The sequence below is a fragment of the Melospiza melodia genome, chromosome 3, assembly GCF_035770615.1.
Source record: "Melospiza melodia melodia isolate bMelMel2 chromosome 3, bMelMel2.pri, whole genome shotgun sequence".
NCBI classification, from domain to species: domain Eukaryota; kingdom Metazoa; phylum Chordata; class Aves; order Passeriformes; family Passerellidae; genus Melospiza; species Melospiza melodia.
The window spans coordinates 22,837,595-22,858,048 of record NC_086196.1 but is presented as its reverse complement, the minus strand read 5'-3'; the positions used below and the strand labels follow the sequence as shown (position 1 = coordinate 22,858,048).

The following is a 20,454-nucleotide window of genomic DNA, read 5'->3' as shown; positions in this document are numbered from 1 at the left end:
AGGACAAAGGCGAGAGCGAAGGAAGGAAAGGGAGCTTGAGGGAGCTGGTAAAAGGGACTTGTACAGTGAATAGCAGCAAAGGGAGCACCACAACTGCAGCCCTTCATCCCCCAACTCTTTCCCTGGATGAAGGTTTCTCCATTCATCACAAAGGAAGAGGAATCCCCAGGATGGCCAACAAGAGTCACCACAGGAACAGCTCACAGTTCCACATCACCTTCCAGCCAGCACTCCACCTGGACAAGAAATATAGAAATATCTTACTCAAGCTAGAAAACCCTTCCTTGGCAAAACCAAGGAAGCTGCCAGGATATCTCCAGGACCAAAGGTTACAAACTTGTGGCTGCAGAGCTCAGTGTCAGCTCAAGGTGGGCCCTGACAGACAGGAAGGTGTTTCACAAAACCTCCAGGCTCTGCTCTGCCCTCACAAGCTGAAAAACATTGTTTTAGCAAATGCATACTAGAAGTTTGTTCTCAGTAGGTTAACATAAAAGGACTAGCCTGTTAAAATTTTTAGATTTTCAGGAATGTAATAACGAAGAATATTGCTTTGAGCAGTTTGCTTGATGGAAGAGAACAAAATATTTAAGTATTACCACAGAGAGAACAATTCAGAGTGTAGTTTCCATGTTACCACACCATGCAAAAAGACAGCATTTTTAACAGTAGCAAAATAGCTTAACTTTCAAACCTACAGAGAACAACCAAAAGCTGGATATATTCATAACCAGCAACATTTACTTCAAGTTCCTGCCTTGCCACCAGCTCTGTGCAATCTGAAAAGTGTAGGATTCATGATTTTATAGCCAGGCCCTCCTAAATCTGAGTGGGGATTTAATCCTGAGGAAGCAAAAAGAACCCACAGTGTACAACAAGGACACAGACAAGGTACAACAAGGACAGCCAGGGACTTTCCAGGCTCTGCTCTGTTCAGATTTTCTGATGTCCCCACTTGGACAAGGGATGCCTGCAGCATCCTCCTTGCTTGGTACCACTCTTCTGGATGGGGTGGGGTAGGATGGGATACAGTACAAAGCTTTCTGGAGCTCTGCTGGCATCCATCGCCGTGACGGCGCCTGCAAGAGGCACAGCTTGTGAGAGAAGGACAGCCTGAAAATCACAGAGATGGCAAAATGCTGAACTGCTTTCAGGATTCAGATTAGTGCTGTGAAGGAAGGAAATGAAGGATATTTCACAGAGAATCATTTCTAATACTGTCACTTCTCACTGTGTCTCCTGACTATATCTCAGAAGTACTGGCCATTTGTAGTTGAGGCACATGGAACAGCACTTGCTTCTTTAAATAAATGTAGCTGTATAAAGCTATAGTATTTTCACCTCTCCTAAAATGACAACTGGAGGCTACTTAATCAAAAACTGACAGCACTCATTGTGAAGAAGAACTTTCTAAAGACTGTAGTGAGTGTAGCCTGTCCATAGGAAACAGGTGCCTGGGTTTCAATGGCCCCACACAAAACAGAGGCTGCAGAGCTTGGCTTTGGATGGAGATGGATCCCATGGGCACTCACTCCTTCCTGTAGGCAAGTGATCAAGGACATGGAGATCTTCCAAACACTGGAGGCTGTACCTACATATAACAAAAGGCCTACAGTAGCCTGCAAGATAATTAACTGTGAGACCTTCAATTCGTGATTCCCAGATGGTTTTCTTGACTGCAGTAAGGCAGAGCATTATTTTCCCACTCAGCTTTTCACAGATCATGATGACTTTCATTTACAGCAAAAATAAAACCATGTCATCTTGCTCATGTGAATGGCTTGGAAACATTTTTTTTTTGGCTTAAAAATAAATGTTCACAAGGTGTTAAGTATTTTTACAGGAGAAGAGAAAAGGACCTATGAACATAGTGCACCTACAATTTATGGGAAATAATGTTATGATGATTATATAGTTACAAGCACTGATACGATATAATGACATCTCAGACAAAAAAAAAGAAGAAAAATACATTTGTAGGAATGTGGCCTCAGTGAAGGCCAAACATTTGATCCTGCTGTGATTACTATAAACTAAAAGTAAAGTCCTTGAAATCAGGTTGGCTGCATGAGGCTAAAACCAGGAAATGCTAAAGCAGGCAGAAGACTTAAGTAATTTTTTATAGCAGATGCTCTCAATTAAAAAGAAAGTGACTGTTACTGAAACAGAGGAAAATATTGTTTATAAAGTTATTGCAATACTGTTAAGGTTATGTTTGGATGTAAATACAGAATCCAGAATGACTGCCAGTGTCAGTGATTTCTTGTATGCAAGATCTCTCTGACACACAGTGCAGAGCTGGTGCATGGATGGCTCCAGGGGAGAAGGTGTGTCAAAGATCAGAATGCAGGCTGGAAGGAGAGGCCATAAGCGAGTGCACTGGAGGTTCAAAGGAAAGAGCTGGGATGCAAGCACAAGGCTAAACCAGCCCTGCTGTGCCAGGGCAGCCATCAGAGTGCAGCTCTCCCACCCCACTCCCTGCTCTGCCAAGAGGGCTGTGCTGAGTGAGTGACCTTTGCTCCTGGGCTCACTGCATGAGCTGCTAAATCTCACAGAACAGCACCAGGGTAAGATGGGGAAGGCTGAATTAGGGAAGCATTTGGAGAGACCTGATTTTGTCCAAGCTTAAGTCCACAGATTTCATGAAAAGTTTAAGTTTAAGTTTACTTGATAAAAGGGAACAAATTTATAAAATCAGCAAATGTTTAACTGAATGCCTGAAGAGGGCACAGACCCAGAGTGATCTCCAGAGGCTCTGAGGATGAAGATTGTGTTAATTTTAGCAAGGGAATTTAGGTTTTTCTTTAGCGATGATGCAAAACAAGAAGATTATTTAAACTAAAATACTTTTGTATATCTGCAGCTAACTAAGAAGCCTGTAACACATTTCATCCTTCCATTTTCTAAAGCATTCTGCAATCTATACACAGACTATTATATAGGAATTAAATCTTCTGTAGGAACATTTCAAACCAATCTGCCTTGAGAGTAATTTTTTTCACTTCATAGTTCTGGGTTAAATATTAAAATAGACTGTGATATTTTCTTCATAAAACTCACATTTCCTGACAAGTTACTTTTTGTAAGTAACAGAGACTGCGGCTATGAAAAGATATAAAAAGGTTTTGCATACTCAGTATTGAGAAAGAGGTTAGTGGCTCTTATTTCTTGCAAGGATTTTAAATTATACTCAGATGTTTAAAGTCAGGAAAGCAATTTTAGTTCTGAAGACTATCAAGTTCAATGTTAGGAGGCCAGTTAATTGATTTTTTATTTGCTGTTGGTTTGGTCACCCATGGCAGGTCTGCTCTGTGGCTGCCACCCCAATGTCTCAGTGTTCCACAAGAGATCAAAGCAGAACACAGCATGTGAGCTGTGTCCAAATTACCTCATCTGAGCAGATGTCAGAGCCCAGAAACTCATTCTCTGACAGTGGGCAACGTTCAGGGACTCTGAGGGCAGGCAAATGCCTCATCACATCAAGTACCAGAAAGCTGATGCTATGCCAAAAGTCACAGACCTGGTGACAAGGATGATGGCTGGATGTCCAGCTGGATGCCATACAGACAGGATCTAGGACAACAATGCATGAGAACTGGGCAGGGGACAACTGGCTGAAGTTACACCACATGAAAAAAAGTTATAACGAGAAGAGAAGGGTACAACCAGGAAATATCTTGAATTTCAGGCATAACAATTCTTCAGGCAAGCCATAATTACAATGTCTTTGCATTGGTCGTGGCAGGACACTCTGCCAGAAAAAACATGGTAAAATCTTTCATCCAGTATTAAGAGGTCATCTAAAGAAACAAGTGTGTCTTTCAAGCCTGGTTCCCTAGTGCAGCAAGTTGGAGTCCAAGGCTATGAACAATGAAGCAGAAATGAAATATTCATCTTAATCCAAAATTATGTTTCATGACATATTTTCTGCTACAACTTACATCTCTGGTCAAGTCACTAGGAATACAGTGCTGCATCTCAGAGTGCCATACCAGAGGAATAGCACACACAAGCATCCAGAGGACATGCAAGGCCAGAGGCAAGCCATAGGGCCTCCACAAAGTCAGGAAATTCAGAGGCAGTTGGCAAATGGGGAGGTAAAGACTTTCATTGTCAGCTGCTGGGTTTGGAGAAGTTCCCTTCCCAGCAACCATATTAAAAAACTCCCTTCTACAACGAACAGCTAGCAGCAACACACATTCTGAGAAAACTATTATCTTACCAGATTACACAGTGTTTCATTTATGTAATGTGTCACCGCTGTAAGAAAAACTGGTATCTTTCAAGTTGTGCTTTATTGGGTTTTAAGTTTATGAGCTTCTTACTCCTGCAAAACACTCTCTTAGACACTGCTTTAAATGAAAAGTGATGAAAGAAGCCCTCAGACTACACACCAGTTTTCTTTACACAGGTGTATGTGTTAAAAGCACAAGGACATTGTGTTAATACAGCACAGACAGTCGGCTCCAATCATTCCCCCTACTTATTCAAGCACTGATGAGACAAAAGTTGGAGGCCAAAGTCATTATCTACAAGGTAGTTTACTTAATCTGAAGCCAGAGGGTTTCTGAATCTGATCCAGGAGGGCTGCTAAAGCCAGCAGAAATTGTTAGTGTGGCTCCTCAGCTGTGGGGGTACTCCACACGGATCTGGGGAAGCCCTGAGATCTGTGAAGTATATGTTCATTTTCATGCTATCAGACAGACCTCTGACAACATATTTCACCTTCCTACAGACCAGCCTCACCTTCCTCTTTAGACTATCACAGCTACAGCTCTCTGCTACTGCCCTTCATATACTTTTTTGCTTGGGATACCCCTCACTAATTCACTGTGAAGTGGATCAGTGATCCCCATGTATAAGTCAGACAAAAAATTCTGGGGATTTTTCTGACTACCAGTTCCAGGGAGGAAAAAAAAGGTGCTCAGAGGGACTGGTTTTGAAAAAACTTTACTGATAATATAAACTATGCAGCACATCAAATGGATCAGAATGATGTGGTACAGCTATTGCACAAAGAAAATGCGTAAGTGGAACGACTTTACAATCTTCATAGAAAACATCTTGATACTGTAATTCTGAAAAGATTTAGGATGTTAAGAGACAGTAATGGGTGGCCAGACCAACAGAGCTCAATTGTGCCTGTACCTCAGTTGCTGTGTGGGAAGAAGCACTGGTCCAGGCCATCAGGGCACAGCAAGAGCACAGGCAGCCCACAGGTGTTACATCTCAGGCAGGGGCCAGATGCAAGAGCCTCAGAACAAAAACATCTAACGAGAAAAAGTTGTGGAGACTCTCCTGAAGTTTTTTCACTTGAAAAACTCCCAGGTTGACCAAGGAATTTTTATCAGCCAGCCTTGAGGACACAGCTAAACTCCTAGGGAATATGCTCCTGCCCTGACACAGGCCAAAGCCCACCACTGTATTACACTATCACCAACTAAAAAATGCACATTAAAAATTCAGTAAAAATGGATGTACTGTTGCAAGAACTCTATCTAAACATTAGCATTATTTTCTTTTGGTCACCTAAATCAGCCTGTCCTCATTCTCTGCTTGGCTGCAGCTGCACAGGTGAAAGGTTTATTCTTTCCACTCCATCTTACCCCTACCTGTTGTCTTATATTCTTCTTCTCATGATATGTCTCTGGTTTGCCTTAGGCCAAAAACATCAGCCTGTGTCTCTGTCTCTAAAAGAGTTAAGAAAATGTTTTTAACATTATTTTGTTACCACTAACCACTCTATTATTTTATTTGTTCCTTATGTTGAAAACAGCCTTTCCACCCCACCTGGTGGGACTGAGTGAGTGCCTGTAACAGAGAATTCTTGCGTACCAAACACAGCTCCACCTTGCCTGCCTCAGGCAAGCAGCTGGTACAGTGCAGGTGCCACTGCCCTCACCCAGAATTCCTGCTGGGGACAGACACTCAGACATCTTAAATACACCCCTGATGTCATGCAGCATGGCATGCACCACCCTAGATGTGCCTGGGGCTGTATCCAGCCATGGCTGGACACGCCCTAAGCGGGATTTACTGCCATAGCTGCCTCGGGATGCAAGGACAAACAAAGGTTACAAAGCTCTGGGCACAGGAATCAATGCATTATTTCTGAACAATTCACCATTCTGGTGAACGTCACCAGGACACAATCATGCATCATTATGTAATGGTAACAAAGACCTCAAAACCTCCTTGGATGCTGTTTCCCCTGCTAAAACACCCACCATGTATTTACATTTCACATGCACTTCTCTTTCCATGCACTTGAAATGACAGTATGGAAATGAGAACCAATGTTTACAAAATGAAGGAAATATATATTCCCTTCAGTTTATCTACTAAATTTTGGTTTTCATTTACTGCTGTCATCCCAAACTGCTGTATACTCCTGTGGAATCTCTTCAATCCATTATCACATCTTGCCAAGCACCAATTGATACAACACAATCTGCTCCAAATCCTGGGCATTTGCTATGTTTCAAATGTGCTTCCCTAAAATGGGCATCTGCAGACTCTTAGGTTTTGCCCATTTTGTCAAGGATTTCACATAATTTTCCAGTAATGCAGTGCTTGGAATTCCTTATAGATTCAAAACAGAGGTAAATGCCTTACTAACCACTAAGTATATAACAGTGCCATGAGAACTGAATCCAGTGATGAATGTGGTGTTTTAAATCCAACAACAACAACCCAGACTGCCATGATCCTGCTGACTATATGCTGCAACAAAGTCCCAAGATGCTGACTATAAGAAAAAAACAGACAAACCACATTTATCTTTTCCCTGGATTCCCACCAGCCCTCAGAATGATAAACATGTTTTCACTTGTTTGTGGAGATATTCTTGCCCTTGCTAGTAGTCTATTTTTTAATGTACTTCATTTTCTCCCACTTTTTCCATACACATAAACACTGATTAGAGTCTTGTTTTTTATCTTATTTAACTTAATTGTCCTATTACTTTCACAAAAGAAGAGATTTTTAGTATGCACTCCTGATGAAATGTAGATTGCAGCAACCATTACACTTCACGTGTCCAGCACATCAACAGAACTGCCACTGCAATCCCTCATAAAACACTGATAACTACTGAAGATATATTTAACATTATAACCCACAAGACATGCAAAAAAGAAAACCTCAGTTCAAATAATACCACGTGTCTAGTGAAATCTCAGTAGACCCTCTGAATCAAGCCCTGATCCGAGCAGAAGACCCTTGTCCCAGAAGGACATAAGAATCTCTGCAGGTATGGCCAGGATGAGTGGAATCCATAGAAAACTCCCTTAGTCCATGCTCCCTGCAATTTTGGTTACATTGCAATTTTTACTTATGCTGCTCCTCATCTTATGCTGTTTATTCAAAGTAGAACAGAAATATCGTATTTTGATAATCTGTGTGAAAAGTATTTTTTATTAAAAGGCCAGAAACTTTCATTATACTGTAGAAATAACTAAATTATTTGTACAATACCACTCCAGTAAAAATGGAGAATGAGAGATAACTAAAGTCAGCACGTGACTTCTGTTTCCTTATCACTTTTCAGAACTAAATTCTGATGTTACTGACATTTACATACAACAGAACATGTCTGGTCATTTTAATGCAGCTGTTACAAGGTTCCAGTTCGTATCACAAAACTGATTCTCTTTTCTTTCTTTGCAGACTTTTTTTTTTTATGTTTTCTCCCTGAGGCTTCTTTTCAGGAAGGCAAAGCATTAGCCATCCTGCCTGCTAGCAGAAAGCACCACAATGGATGACAGCACAGAACCTTGTCAGAAAGCTCTGTACCCAAATTATGTATTACCAGCAGCCCTACATGCCTCTCCATAGCTAACACAGTAACCATGATAGGTAGCTTGGCTTAAAACTTCTCCATTTGTATCAGTCTCTTGGCAATATAACACCTTCAGGAAAGTAAAATGGGAAGATTAAGCTAGGAATTTATTTGGCAGTTTCCTCTTTACTGCCAAAGTCCAGCTCACACTTAAGAGAACCAAGGAGAATTGTCCTGATTATAACTGTTCCATTTGTCCTTTGACCTAGACCATAATAAAATTTGCTTTATAGCTCTAGCTTAGCTCTCCTTGAATAGAAGCACACATGAATGTTTGCCTTGGTTTCCCAACATTCACCTGTGTTGGCACTGCACAAAATGCTGAGGCAGACTTACACAAATAAACTTTTATTTGCAGAGGGTCCACTGATGATGATTTATGTCGACTCAAGCTGCCTTAGGAAAAAACAAAAGGGAGGAGAAAATGTGATAGAGGGAACTCTACCCTGTGTTTTGGTGGGAATCACTGATTCTTAAAATCACTTAGGTTGGATACATCCTTCAAGTCCACCTGCAGACCTGGCACTGCCAAGTTCACAAAAAGAAGTGGTGGGATGACCAAGGAGCCTTCTCCGGGTGCTCTCTACAGCACAGCTGTAAAGCTATGGGTTACAATTGGTGCCACACTTCCCTTCTAATACTGCAGCCATTTCATCCTGGACCTACACAAACTCCCACTTTGCAGCTTCCAAGTGAGATGGCACCAGTGCAGCTGGGAGCGCAGCTGGACAACACTTTGCACGTGCTGCACGCACACTGCTACGGTTCGCGTACGATTCATTTTTACTGCCATTTAAGTACAATTTAAGTACAATTCGCTGTTTTGTCACGGTAGAAATGGGGAGCGGCGTGGGAAGGGGGCGGCAGCCGGCGGGGGCCCGTGGGATCATCTCGCTCCCCACCGCTACCCCCACAAGCGACACCGCGGGCTCGGCGCGGCTCCCCGGGACCGGCACGGCCCCGCCGCCCGCGCGCGGGAAACGCCAACCCGCGCGCCTCTGCCCCGCCCCCCGCCTCGCCCCCAGCCAATGAGCGGGCCCAGCGGGAAGGGGGCGGGATCTCCGTGGTGACGTAAAGGCACGTGACGCGCGGGAAAAGCTCCCTCCCGGGGGCGCGGCGGGGTCACGTGGGGGAGCAGCGCCGCGCTGCCGCGTCGCGGACCGTTCCATTACCCGCCGGAGGGGGGGGGGGCAGGAGGAAGCCGGGCAGAACCACAGCGCCGCCGCGGGCGGGGGGCGGGGCCAGCTCGGGGCGCTCCCGTGACGTGAGGCGGCGCGGGGCGGCGGCGCGCGGCGGCAGCGGGAGCGGAGCGGGGAAGAGAAGGGAAGTGCGAGCAGGAGCCGGAGCCCCAGCCCCCTCGTTTCACCGCATCGCCACCATGGGCCGGACACTTCGGACATTTGCGTTCCCGCTCGCCGTCCTTTCCGTGGCGTGCTGCCTCTGCGGGCTGGCCGCGATCGCAGCGGCGACCGAGGGTGAGTGATCCGCGCCCTCCCCCCTCCTTTGCTCGGGAGCTGCTGACGGGGCAGCCCCGCCCCGCGCCCGGCGCTGTGGGCAGCGAGGCGGGCTCCGCGCACCGAGCCCGGCGGGGCTGTCCGCGCCTGCTGCCGGACCTTCTGAAGGCGGCAGTGCCGCGGAGCCCCGGGACGCGCCGGGAGCCGCCCGGCGCTCGGCCGCCGCCGCCGCTTCCTGGGCGCCGCGGCCGCAGCCCGCCGAGCTTTTGAGCCGGTCTGGGACCCGTTATCCTGTGTTATCCCCCCTTGGAGGACGGAGCCGGTGCCGGGGAACCGTGCGCGGCTTTTTCGCGCACCCTCGGAACGGGTCAGGGAGCGGGGGTGCCTTGGTGCAGCCGTGTGGTTCTGGCCCCGCTGCCGCGTGTTCCTCATCCCGGTGCGAGCCCGTTACTCGTCCCGCGGGTGTGCCCGCAGCTCGGGGCCTGTGGGCCGCTTGCCGAAGTGTCTGCGGGGCCGAGAGCCGCGAAATGTGACGCGAGCCCCAAAACGCGGGGACGGCAACAAAAAAGACAAAACAAAAAGTTGTCTGGAGGCGCTTCAGTGTTCCCTGGCCTCGTTCCGTGGCTGCAGCCCAGGGTGCCCGGTCACCTCTCCCGCAGCCCCGGAGGGATCTCCCGCAGCCCCGGAGGGATCTCCCGCAGCCCCGGAGGGATCTCCCGCAGCCCCGGAGGGATCTCCCGCAGCCCTGCTCCGCCGGCGGGATGCGGGACACGCGGTGGGATCGGCTGCTCGGGACTGCTCCGCCGGGGTAGCGCAACGTTGCTGTAACAAAATCGCTCCGCTGCGACGGGAGAGGGCACTGTTGGGCCGGCAGGACAGACCCCTCCCGGGGCTCCTGCTTTCCTCCTCCAGTGTAAGGGGAGGATCCGAATTTGCCCTGTGCGAGAGCCAGTACAGCGGGTTTATCTTGGGAGCAAACGTCATCTTGGCTAGGCTGAAAAGTTGAGTTCGTGGTATCAGAGGCTTTTTTTTTTTTTTTTTCCCTTCCTTCGGTGAAAAGCAGGTGTCTGCTGATGGGCAGAGTTGGGGAACTTGCTGTTATCCCATGTAAAAGACCCCACAGAGCCTTTCACAGCAGGAGGTGTCATTGAGGCAGTGTCTGAGACCTTGCCACAGATTCTGAAGTTAACAGCTCGTTGATAGAAGCATCTCATCCTTTACTCTTGCAAATCTGATCCTTCGCGGTGTTAGTCTGCGAAGGCTGTTCTTGAAACTGAATTAGAAGTCCTGGTGTACCTGGTATAAGTTGGCTCTACCAACTGTCTTCCTGTCTTAACAGATGTGCTGTGCTAAATATTCCCCATACTAGTAGGAATTTACAAAAGTCAAGGTTATTCCTTTGTCGGAGGCCGTTGTGTGTGCTGTGATCATTCCTCAGATGCACATCCATCATAATTGACTGATATTTTTTTTTCTCCCTGAACTCTATTATCCAGAAACAGCCATAAAGCTCTTGAAGTGCTTTGAGTGCTGCCTTCCTGAAGGGAATGGGGCAGCTCTTGCACACCTCACTGATGCAAACCCACAAAGGTCTTTTTATATCTTCTTGTGTGAAAGGAAATGTGCCAGCCTTTCTGCCCTGATAGTAGAGCCATAACCAAGAGAAAGCCTGAATCCACGCGGCCTTACTTCAGGTTGTCAGAATACTGAAGTTAGTTAATGTACTTGTAGCTGTTATTTGAGAGGTAAATGAGCGTTCTGCCTGCCAAAGATCTGTGGATAGCAGCGTTCCTTTCACGGAGAAAAGTGAAAGGTCACCCCTAGGTGCCTGGAGTGGGTGGATATGATGTGAAATGTGCCGGAGAGCGTGCAACAGAAGGAGTTGTGGGTTGTATGTGGGTTTGCTGAGTATGATGGCTGTATGAGTAAGTCTCAATTAAAACTAATGTGGTAAAGCTGTAGATTGAGAAGATCTTACTTGATCCAGTTAGTGGATGTGGTGTTGTGTTTTGAAGGTAACAATGTTTGACCTGAGATTGACGTAAAAAAGCAGCTGGACTGGTTAGATTGCTGGCTTCTGCTGCGATCAAAATACAAATAGATTGACTTTTTTTCTGCTCTCTTTGTTTGCATGTGTACATGCATTTCTCCAGGTTCTTGTCTTTATTTCCCATACTTTGATTGCTTTCTACTGCGTTTATAGCTGGCTGCTTTACCTAAAGCTCAGGTTCAGTCTCAGTGAGGCTGGGAAGCAGTGCTCTGTACCTGGTGCTCCCTGTGTAAAGCATGCACAGTTTCTGCTTGGACAGCAGGGTTCTTCTCACTCTGGTTTGCTTTGAGGACTCTTGAGTTGCCAGTTGAACGCTGGCTTGATTGGGCTGCCTGTGACAAGATTTTTCATGTATTCACTCATGCAAATTTTGATGTTAGTATGGTGGACTCAAAAGCTTTGTCATTTCAAACTCAAACTGCAGCAGAACTCAGTGCTGGATGAAATTCCTAAAGCTATGCCTGCTGACATTTTTGTTAGCTTGTTTTTCAGTTCAATACCGCCTCTAATGTAACTTTATTTTTTCATAGATCCCACAGTTTCTTCTCCTACCAATGTCACTACGGCCAATGCCACTGTAGCACCTACTTCCAATGTCACTGTAACACCCACCAATGCCACCACAGCGTCTTCCAATGCCACCACAGCATCTTCCAACGTGACCACGGCGTCTTCCAATGCTACCACAACCAGTTCTGCCACCACACCTCATACTCCTATAGGTAATACAGGAGCACTGAACTCAGAATGGCAGGAAATTAGCAACTGGTGGATAACAGGAAAGACAGGGGCTTCTTCCAAAGGTCATTGTAGTAGCTTGGCTACTAAAAATCTGATGTGCAGAATGCATAAAAGGTTACAAGGTTTGGAAGAAGTGGATTTTAGAAAAATCTTAGTTATGTTGGCAGGAAGCATCTTCTGTGTTAAAAATTGGCTCAGTGGCAGTTGAATTAGTAATTGCCACTAATTATGAATTCTTAGGAGTTCAGGGTTTTTTTGTTTCTTTTTTTTTTCCCCAGAAATTTCTCTGCCATTTCTACAGTGGAATTCTTTTTTAAAAAGTCACCTAATCTTTAAAAACTTGCTGACAAGGGAACTGGGAGGTAACAAGTTGGTACTTGATTAGGCTCAGAACAAACAGCCTAATGTATAGTAGGGTGATTAGCTTTGAGCAAACCCACAGATGTTGACACTTGTCCCAGACACCTAGTGGAATAGTGATTAATTTTTAGTAATACTGATCTTTAGGGGAGGGGGAGAGGTCAGAAACCCAGCTTACCTGGCTTGATCATGAAGTTTTAGGAGACAATTTCCTTTTAGGTAGACAATTTCCTTTTAGGTGAGTGGTTTTATTCCAGTGATGGAATTCACACTCGGTGTTTTGAGGACAGGAGAAGAAAGAGTGTGTATCTCCTGTCTAGAGGTATTAGGTTAGGTACTTTTTTAGTACAATTAATGCTAACTGATTCTAATGAAAGTTTAATGAAAGTCATTTGCCCTGTTACAGATTCTCAGTTGTCTTGAAGCAGTTCTCATGATTATTGTTCAAATACCAGCATTTATATGAGTGCTTGAAAAAAAAGTCATTTTGTCTGAACAAAGAATCACTGATCTGTGGAGAACCTTGAAGTATTTGAGTAACAGTAGTATGCAAGTTTGAAAATAATCCTTGTTGCAGAACCTTGGCTTAATGCCATGCAGTTCACCACCTAAATCGTGTGGGATACAGACTGAGGGCAAAGGTTATCCTTGTTAAAGCAGAAGAGGAAAAATCATTTGTATAGGAATGTCAGAGCTTGCAAACTTTGCTTTGGAGTTCATGGTGTGTGTGTATGTACTGTGTTCTCTCAAACAGCCAACGTCACCAATGCGACTACTCATGCTCCTCCTCCTAAAACTACCGTGACTTCAGCCACCACGACAAGCACTGCTGCAGGTAATGCTACAGCTGCCATAATTAAAGTGTTAATTGCTCAGAAATTAGTGGCGCTTTCAGAGTGTTATCTTGAAAGACTCACCAAGTGACACCATTAAAGTAGCACTGGTGTGTCTAGTGTTGTCACTTCTAACTTAAGGGCAAGTCTAATTTTGTTAAGGTGATGTATGCAAGTAGCAAGGTTACAAAGCCTGAGAAATAGAGCTAATTGGTGCGATATAAAAAGTCAGAAACACGTGTGTCAAAGGAGATCAGCTGGATGATTTTAATATTGTGGTTGAAAGTCCCTTGTTAACTCCCCTGTCTTTGTTTTTGCAGCATAATAATGGGATGGTTGGGTTTTTTTTTGTTTTTGTCAAATGAAATTTTGCTACAGTGATGTGAATAAGCTGAAGTATTTTATTTCCAAGTCAGTCCTAAGTATGCCATTTCATGAAGAAGTCTCACAAAGCAAAGCTCTTTGAAACTACCCATCAGCAGATGGCTGTTATTTCCAGCTCTGTATTTGTGACTTCGGCTGGTTTTTAAGCCTAACTCTTGGGGTAAAGTACAGTAGCTGGAAGATAACAATTTGTGTTAAATTTAAGCAAAAAAAACCCAAACAAAAAAAACCAAAAACACAAAAAAAAAAAAAAAAAAAAAAAAAAAAACAAAACACCAACAAAAAACCACAAAAAAAAAAAAAAACCAAAGAAAAGGAGCTTCAGTTTTCCAGACTGGAAAATATATCTTGAATGTGGGCATATCAATAATATATTCTATGCAGAGGAGGAAGGCTTTGGCTTTTTGAAGTACAAATAAAGTCCAGCTGGGTATTGCTCTGTTTTGAGATCCAGAGCAGTTTGTCTATAAATAGCTCTAGCCCTGTACAAACAGCATTTAATCAGAATTTCAGTACCAGTAATCTAAATTCAGATGCTGGCATGGCTTCATTTTCGATTATTTTTTGTTTTCTTCTTGGTGTTTGGATATTTTGAGTAATCCTAATACAAGGTATCCAGCACTAAAATCTGTAGAACAGTTGTGAGCATTGTGCACTTACAGTTTCTAATTTGGTGTTTAACAGGTTCGAATACTACTGTTACTACTGTGGCTCCTGTACCCGTTGCACGCAAATCTACGTTTGATGCTGCGAGTTTCATAGGTGGGATTGTCCTTGTTCTGGGTCTGCAGGCTGTTATTTTCTTTCTGTACAAATTCTGCAGATCTAAAGACCGAAATTACCACACGCTTTAGGACCTGACCTGCCCCTTGGTAATGGACTAGTAGCCCAACACCTGTAGTTCACTGAACCAAAATATTTTCTGTTGCTCGTGGAAGACAGCAGTTCATAGTATCCTTTAAATCTCTAAAAGAAGACTTCAAATGAATATTTTTGCAACATTATACTTGGCAAGAAGTGATATGAATCTCTTCAACAGGATTACTTGCAATATGCTGCATGGGTTCTAATGGCTGTTTTATTTTCCTTTAGTGGCTGCTGATGTGGGACTTTTCTTGATACGCCAAATGTAGAATGTTCAGAGATTCTTATTCAGTGGCAACACTGTCCAGTAGACAATCTTAAAATTACTTATTCTGAAGGCTAGTATAAGCAACATCTGGTACAGTATCCCTTCAGTTTTATCAAGATGTGAATTATTGGTGACTGATTTCAGGGAGTGAAATAGCATTTGTAGTAGCTTATGGCTCTTACAGTGTGTTGCTAGAAAGATGGACAAAAATGTAGAATTAAATAATGTCTTAACAGAATAGCATAACCCCTTTTTTTTTTTTTTTTTTTACACAAGAATATAAGTTGCCTCATAAAATACTTCATTCCAAACAGAATTCCTATGCCATTTCCAATTAATGTTGAGGGTGGATGTAGGAATAATCCCTCTAATGGGGAAATAAATATTAGTGCCTTAAAAGACTAAATTTCAGTAGACTGTAAGCATGTCCCAGCTATATGAAAGATAAATAAAACTTCTAAGTATTTACTTTACATAGGAATATAGAATACACGTGACTTGATCATTCCAGTTTAAAAAAAGCTTTCCCTAGAAAAACTGTCCCTTAGTAATTTTGTTTTAGAGTGAGGAGTATGGTACAGCGATGTTCAGCCACAGACTGAAGCTTTGGCTTTTGTTCTGGCCTGCAAAGACCAACCATAAAACCAGTGATATAATTCAGTTCACTCCCTGTAGAAAAAGGCAGCAGCTCACATTTATACTTGAAATACTGATATTTGGGAAATCCTGATGTTTTTGTTATTCAAACGGTTCTTAAAACTCGTTGCAATTAATTTCAGGAGCTTGGGTTGTTGTTGTTTTCCTTTATTACCCTCCTGTATGTCTGCTTGCTGAGGGAGCAGTTAAGGGTCCTTCAGAGGATCTGCTGATTTGATCCTAATCAGGATTGCTGTAATCCTGGGACCACAGGCTACAGCTTTTTTCTGTCCCTTCTCCCCTTCCTGGCTTCAGGTTCATGTCACCTTGCAGTGAACTGGTTAAGGAAATCTATTCAGCCAAACAGTTCAGGTTTTTGGGGTTTTTTTCCTCTCTTGGCTGAGTCAGCCATGTGATCTGAGTATCAAAGGTACGTCATCTCCAATGCAGACTGACTTGAGCACCTGTGAAAATAAACCCACAGGAAAAATGGAAGTAGAGATAAAATTGAGTAGTGGGGGTAGCACTTAATGTGTAGCTTCTGATTATATCCCCTGATCCTCAGTTCTGGGATAATCTGTAGTACTGTTTTACTAGCTCTGACTTGACTGGAATTTGGCACCCAAAACAAAAATAGCTTTGATAGCAGATAATAGTCATGGCAGTGGGACTTGAATTATGAAGCAAATTAAGTGCATTTCAGTTGGAGACTTAAGGTGTACAGCGTTGCTTTCTTGTGTTCTTCTAGTTTGAATGGCATTGTTTCTATTGTGCTGCATAGAAAACTCAAATTGCTACAAAGTGCAGAGGTTACTCACCAGTACTGTATCTTTGAGTTCATTAGCTTTTGGTTTTCTAAACAAAAATAAGACAATCAGCTCAGGTTTATGAAAACAGCAGTGAGCAGCCAGTTTTCAGCAACAGTATGTATGTGAGCTAGATGGTATATCCTTGGCCTTATTGTGAAATCACTTAAATCTGTCCTTTCCCTATTATAAGAGCTATTTTACTACATTTATTTGTTAAAAAAAAATCCATGAGCTTGTATTCCATGCTTTGAAGTGAACAAAATACTCTTTTGAAATATGGCAGTTTGCCTTCAGCTCAGCAAAGCAAATTACACCTAGTATACAACTTTTGGCCTCAAAGGGCTCTTTTGGGAAACTTGCAGAAAAGTCCTACTGAACACTTCAGAGCATGGAAAACATGACCACAAAGAGGTTGCTCTGTGAAATGTTGCTGAAATGCTTATTCATGAGCTTTGCTAATCCTGATTTAGGTTGCTGATAAAGTATGCTGGTAAAGCAAACTAAAAATAATGTTTAAAGTGCCTTAAAATTGCTTACTTGTTTGCCTCAAATTTTGTTTTAAAGGGTAGAAGGGATACCTTGCCTTAGTTACTAAATTTGTTGTGGTGCCAACAATTGCTATTTTCCAAGACTTTAGGAAACCCAGGATCTCTGGCATGTACAAATGCTTATCTGAAAAACTCAAGTTTTGCTCTATCAATTTAGTCACATTCTGGAAGACCTGCACTACACACCTCTTGCTCATTACCCTTGCGTGCAAGGTGTAATTCCACAGTTCAGAGTTGTGGCTTGAATTGTTTCCCTTTTAGTTGTTTGGGGGGAAGGGGAGGCTGGGTTATACATCTTCACCATGTGCTTGGCTGCCTCACTGTTGAAAGTAATGACTCCTCTGTGAAATGCAGTATCAGCTGATGTGTGCTGTGTACTAGCAAAAAACCTGAAGTAACAACTTGCAGTTTTTCTTGGCCTTGTGTTTTGAAGTGGAAGGTAGCTCATAGATCTGTAGTTGTACTTGCCCCTAAATCAGTTTTAGGCACTGAATTGTAGTGACTCTTCAAGTTATCTGGCTTTTTCTTGAAGCCAACTTGTGCAAATATCAAGCTGTTACCTTAAGAATGTTCTCTGCAAGTGTTGCTGTAAAAGTTTGTATCTTGTCTTCAGTGGAAGAAAACTGAAGCAGTTGTAATCACAAAACCAAATTGATAAATAAAATCTGTTGAATGGAATTTTACCTGTGAACTTTCTTTAATGTGAGCAATCCCCAAGAGGAATGTCTGCTTGGTGACTGGGAGATGAGCTGTTTGCCATGGGAATTGAGAAATACTAAGGGAAAGAGGAAGAATACAAGGTTTGAAGAGTTAGTTCCCCTAAAAACAGTATTAACGTTGTATTTAACTGTACTGATTCAGATTTGGAATTATCTCAAAAAGAATTTTCATTCAGGTCATGTTTTTCCATGTTAGCTTAATTCTTGTTTTCTGCTTAAAGCCTAAGAGGAGCAATGTATGCATTAAGTGTTACACTTTTAACAGCCTGTGAGGCTTTATACTCCTCTTTCTAAGCAAAGTTTGTGATAATGGATGTCAGGTGGAAGAGGGACTGCTGTGTTTGCACTGAGGCTGTTAGAACTTTCATGAAAAAGCTACTGCTCTGAGCCTTATTTCTTTTCTGATTTCACAGAACTATGGAGTGGTTGCTATTGGCAGGGAATTTGGGGATCATCTCGTTTCAACTCCCCTGCCCCTGGGCAGAAGCACCTTCTGTTAGATCAGGTTGCTCCAAGGCCAGGTTGGATAAAGCTTTAACATTTCCAGGGATGGGGTATCTACAGCTGCTCTGGACAACCTCTAGAGTCACTCCTGCAGGTCTGATGGATGCAGTACTTGAGGTGGGTTCTCACAGGAGCAGGATGGAGAGCAAGAATCACCTTCCATGACCTGCTGATCACACTTGCCTTGATGCACCCCAGGACACAGTTGTTGTTCAGGGATGTGAGTGCACATTGCCAGCTCAGATTGGGCTTCTCGTTGACCAAAACATCCAAGTCCTTCTGCTCAGGGCTGCTCTCAGTCCATTCACTGCCCAGCCTGAATTTTTGTGGTTGTACTGACCCAGACACAGGACCTTGTACTTGGCCTTGTTGAGCATGACAAGGTTTGCACAGTCCCACCTCTCAAGCCTGCCAAGGTCCCTCTGGATGACATCCCTTCCCTCCAGTGTGTCCACTGCACCACACAGCCTGGTGCCATTGGCAGACCTGCTGAGGGTGCCCTTGATCCCAATGTCTGTCACCAACAAGCATGTTAAACAAGGTGCTGGTCCCAATACTGAGCCCTGAGGACACCTCTTGTCACTGCTCTCCCCTTGGACATGGAGCCATTGACTGCAGCTCTGAGTGTGGCCATCCAGCCAATTCCTTATCCACCCAGTGGTCTGTCTGTCAAATCCATGTCTGTCCTGTTCAGAGACAAGGATCTCATGGGGGACAATGTCAAATACTTTGCACAGGTCAAGGTAAGTGATGTCTGCCACTTTTCCTTCACCCACCAATGCTGTAAAGCTCATTGTGGAAAGCCACCTGATTGGTCTGGCATGATTTGCCCTTTATGAGGCTGTGTTGGCTGTCACAAATTGCCTCTTTATTTTCCATGTGCCTTAGCACAGATTCCAGGAAGGTTTGCTCCATCTTCTTGCCAGGCACCAAGGTGGCACTGACCAGCCTGTAGTTCCTTGGGCCTTCATTTTTTTTTTCTTTTTGTTATTAAAAATGGGGTTACATTTCCCCTTTTCCAGTCAGTGGGAACTAAACCTGACTACCATGACTTCTCAAATATGATGGACATCAGCTTCATCTGCCAGTTCCCTCAGTCCCCACATGCCAGGGAATTTATCAGTATGCTTGAGCAAGAGAACAGAGGGTGTGCAGTTCTGTGGTTGCTGAGTGACTGAAATGATAACCAGCTCTGGGGGAAGAAACCTCAGTTTCACATCATGACCTTGATGCCTATGTGGGTAGTGTATCAGGTAGGAATGTGTATTGACATGACTCAGTTGTATATGATGAGAAATTGCAAAAAATATAGCTGTAGTTCTGGAAAGGCTGTATGGCAATGAAGGAAACCTAGAGCTTCCTGATGTTATTAAAATTTCTATGCCTTCCAGAAAATCATCCATCTGCTGCATGCAGTTAAGGACTGAATTCAGTTTTTGTTACAATGCACCACTGAAAGTCTTTGTACAGTGGTCTATCCCTGTAGTACCAGTCTGTAGTTGCTGCTGCTCTTTGAAGACTATCTCCTGTAGGTATAATATTCTTCCTAAAATAGTTTTTGAATTTTGCTATATTGAGTAATACTTCAGGTGTTTTAACAAGAAGCTGTGATTACTGGAGACAGCCCTTCCCTTTTTGCTACTGCAGTGGCACCTAGGTGCTTCATACTGATGCTATTGCTCTACTTCCAAACTGGCATTTGGTTTCTGGAGTGTGCTAAAATCACATTTGATGACTTCTCTAGTGACAACTGACCTTGGATAGTTATCACTCACCTTGTCCTTCATTTATTGCATACCTTAAAAAGAGCTGATGTTATTTGATACCTGATTCCACAGCATTCTGGGAATAAAGTTACTTGTTTCAATGTAGCAGCAAGCCTGCATGAATTAAAACTTGCTTCAGTAATGGTGAAGGATGTCAGCCCTATTCTAGGAATTCTGTGTCTCTACATACTGCAGCACTTCTAATGCAACTTTGAGCTCTTTTAATCAGTGTTTAACCAATGCAACGCTGTTAAATTTTGCCTGAATTTAATTTTAGATCTTAGTTACTTATAAAAATAGTGCTTAAGTGTTTGATTGTTTGTGTTCATAAGCATCCAGGCATGTGGATAATGCCAAAAGACACATAGATTAGTATTGTCACTGATCAAAAGCTGCAATACAATTTGATGCATCTCTGAAGATAACTCTGAGACCTTAATTGGCTAGGCTATAAAACCAAGCTTTTTTCAATGCAAGGTAATTGCAGATATGAACATTTTCTGTTTTCTTTTAGGTAGTGTAGCATTGTGGAAGGAGCTGCACTTCTTCCCCTTTCTAGGTGGAGAGCAGAGAAGGTGCTGGGGCAGGTCAAGACAGCACTTTTGATGAGTCATCTTTAAACAGACATGAAAGGTTTAGTGTGCAGGCAGCAGCCTCTGGGGGTGAGAGCACTGCATTGGG

General features: G+C 43.6%; 1 protein-coding gene across 1 annotated transcript; it reads left to right on the top strand.

The window, feature by feature from the left end:
• Positions 1-9,111: 9,111 nt before the first annotated feature.
• Positions 9,112-17,462, top strand: CD164 (CD164 molecule). Its single transcript, XM_063150988.1, has 4 exons — positions 9,112-9,312; positions 11,872-12,063; positions 13,197-13,277; positions 14,344-17,462. The coding sequence occupies exons 1-4, from the start codon at positions 9,216-9,218 to the stop codon at positions 14,511-14,513; spliced, it is 540 nt and encodes a 179-aa protein (XP_063007058.1). The 5' UTR covers positions 9,112-9,215; the 3' UTR covers positions 14,514-17,462.
• The last annotated feature ends 2,992 nt before the right edge of the window (positions 17,463-20,454 follow it).

Bases quoted from the DNA above. Each gene is read 5' to 3' on its own strand.
- CD164 (XM_063150988.1), top strand. From the start codon at position 9,216: ATGGGCCGGACACTTCGGACATTTGCGTTCCCGCTCGCCGTCCTTTCC. The intron at 9,313-11,871 runs GTGAGTGATCCG...ATTTTTTCATAG, and splicing joins GATCGCAGCGGCGACCGAGG to ATCCCACAGTTTCTTCTCCT. The intron at 12,064-13,196 runs GTAATACAGGAG...TCTCTCAAACAG, and splicing joins CACACCTCATACTCCTATAG to CCAACGTCACCAATGCGACT.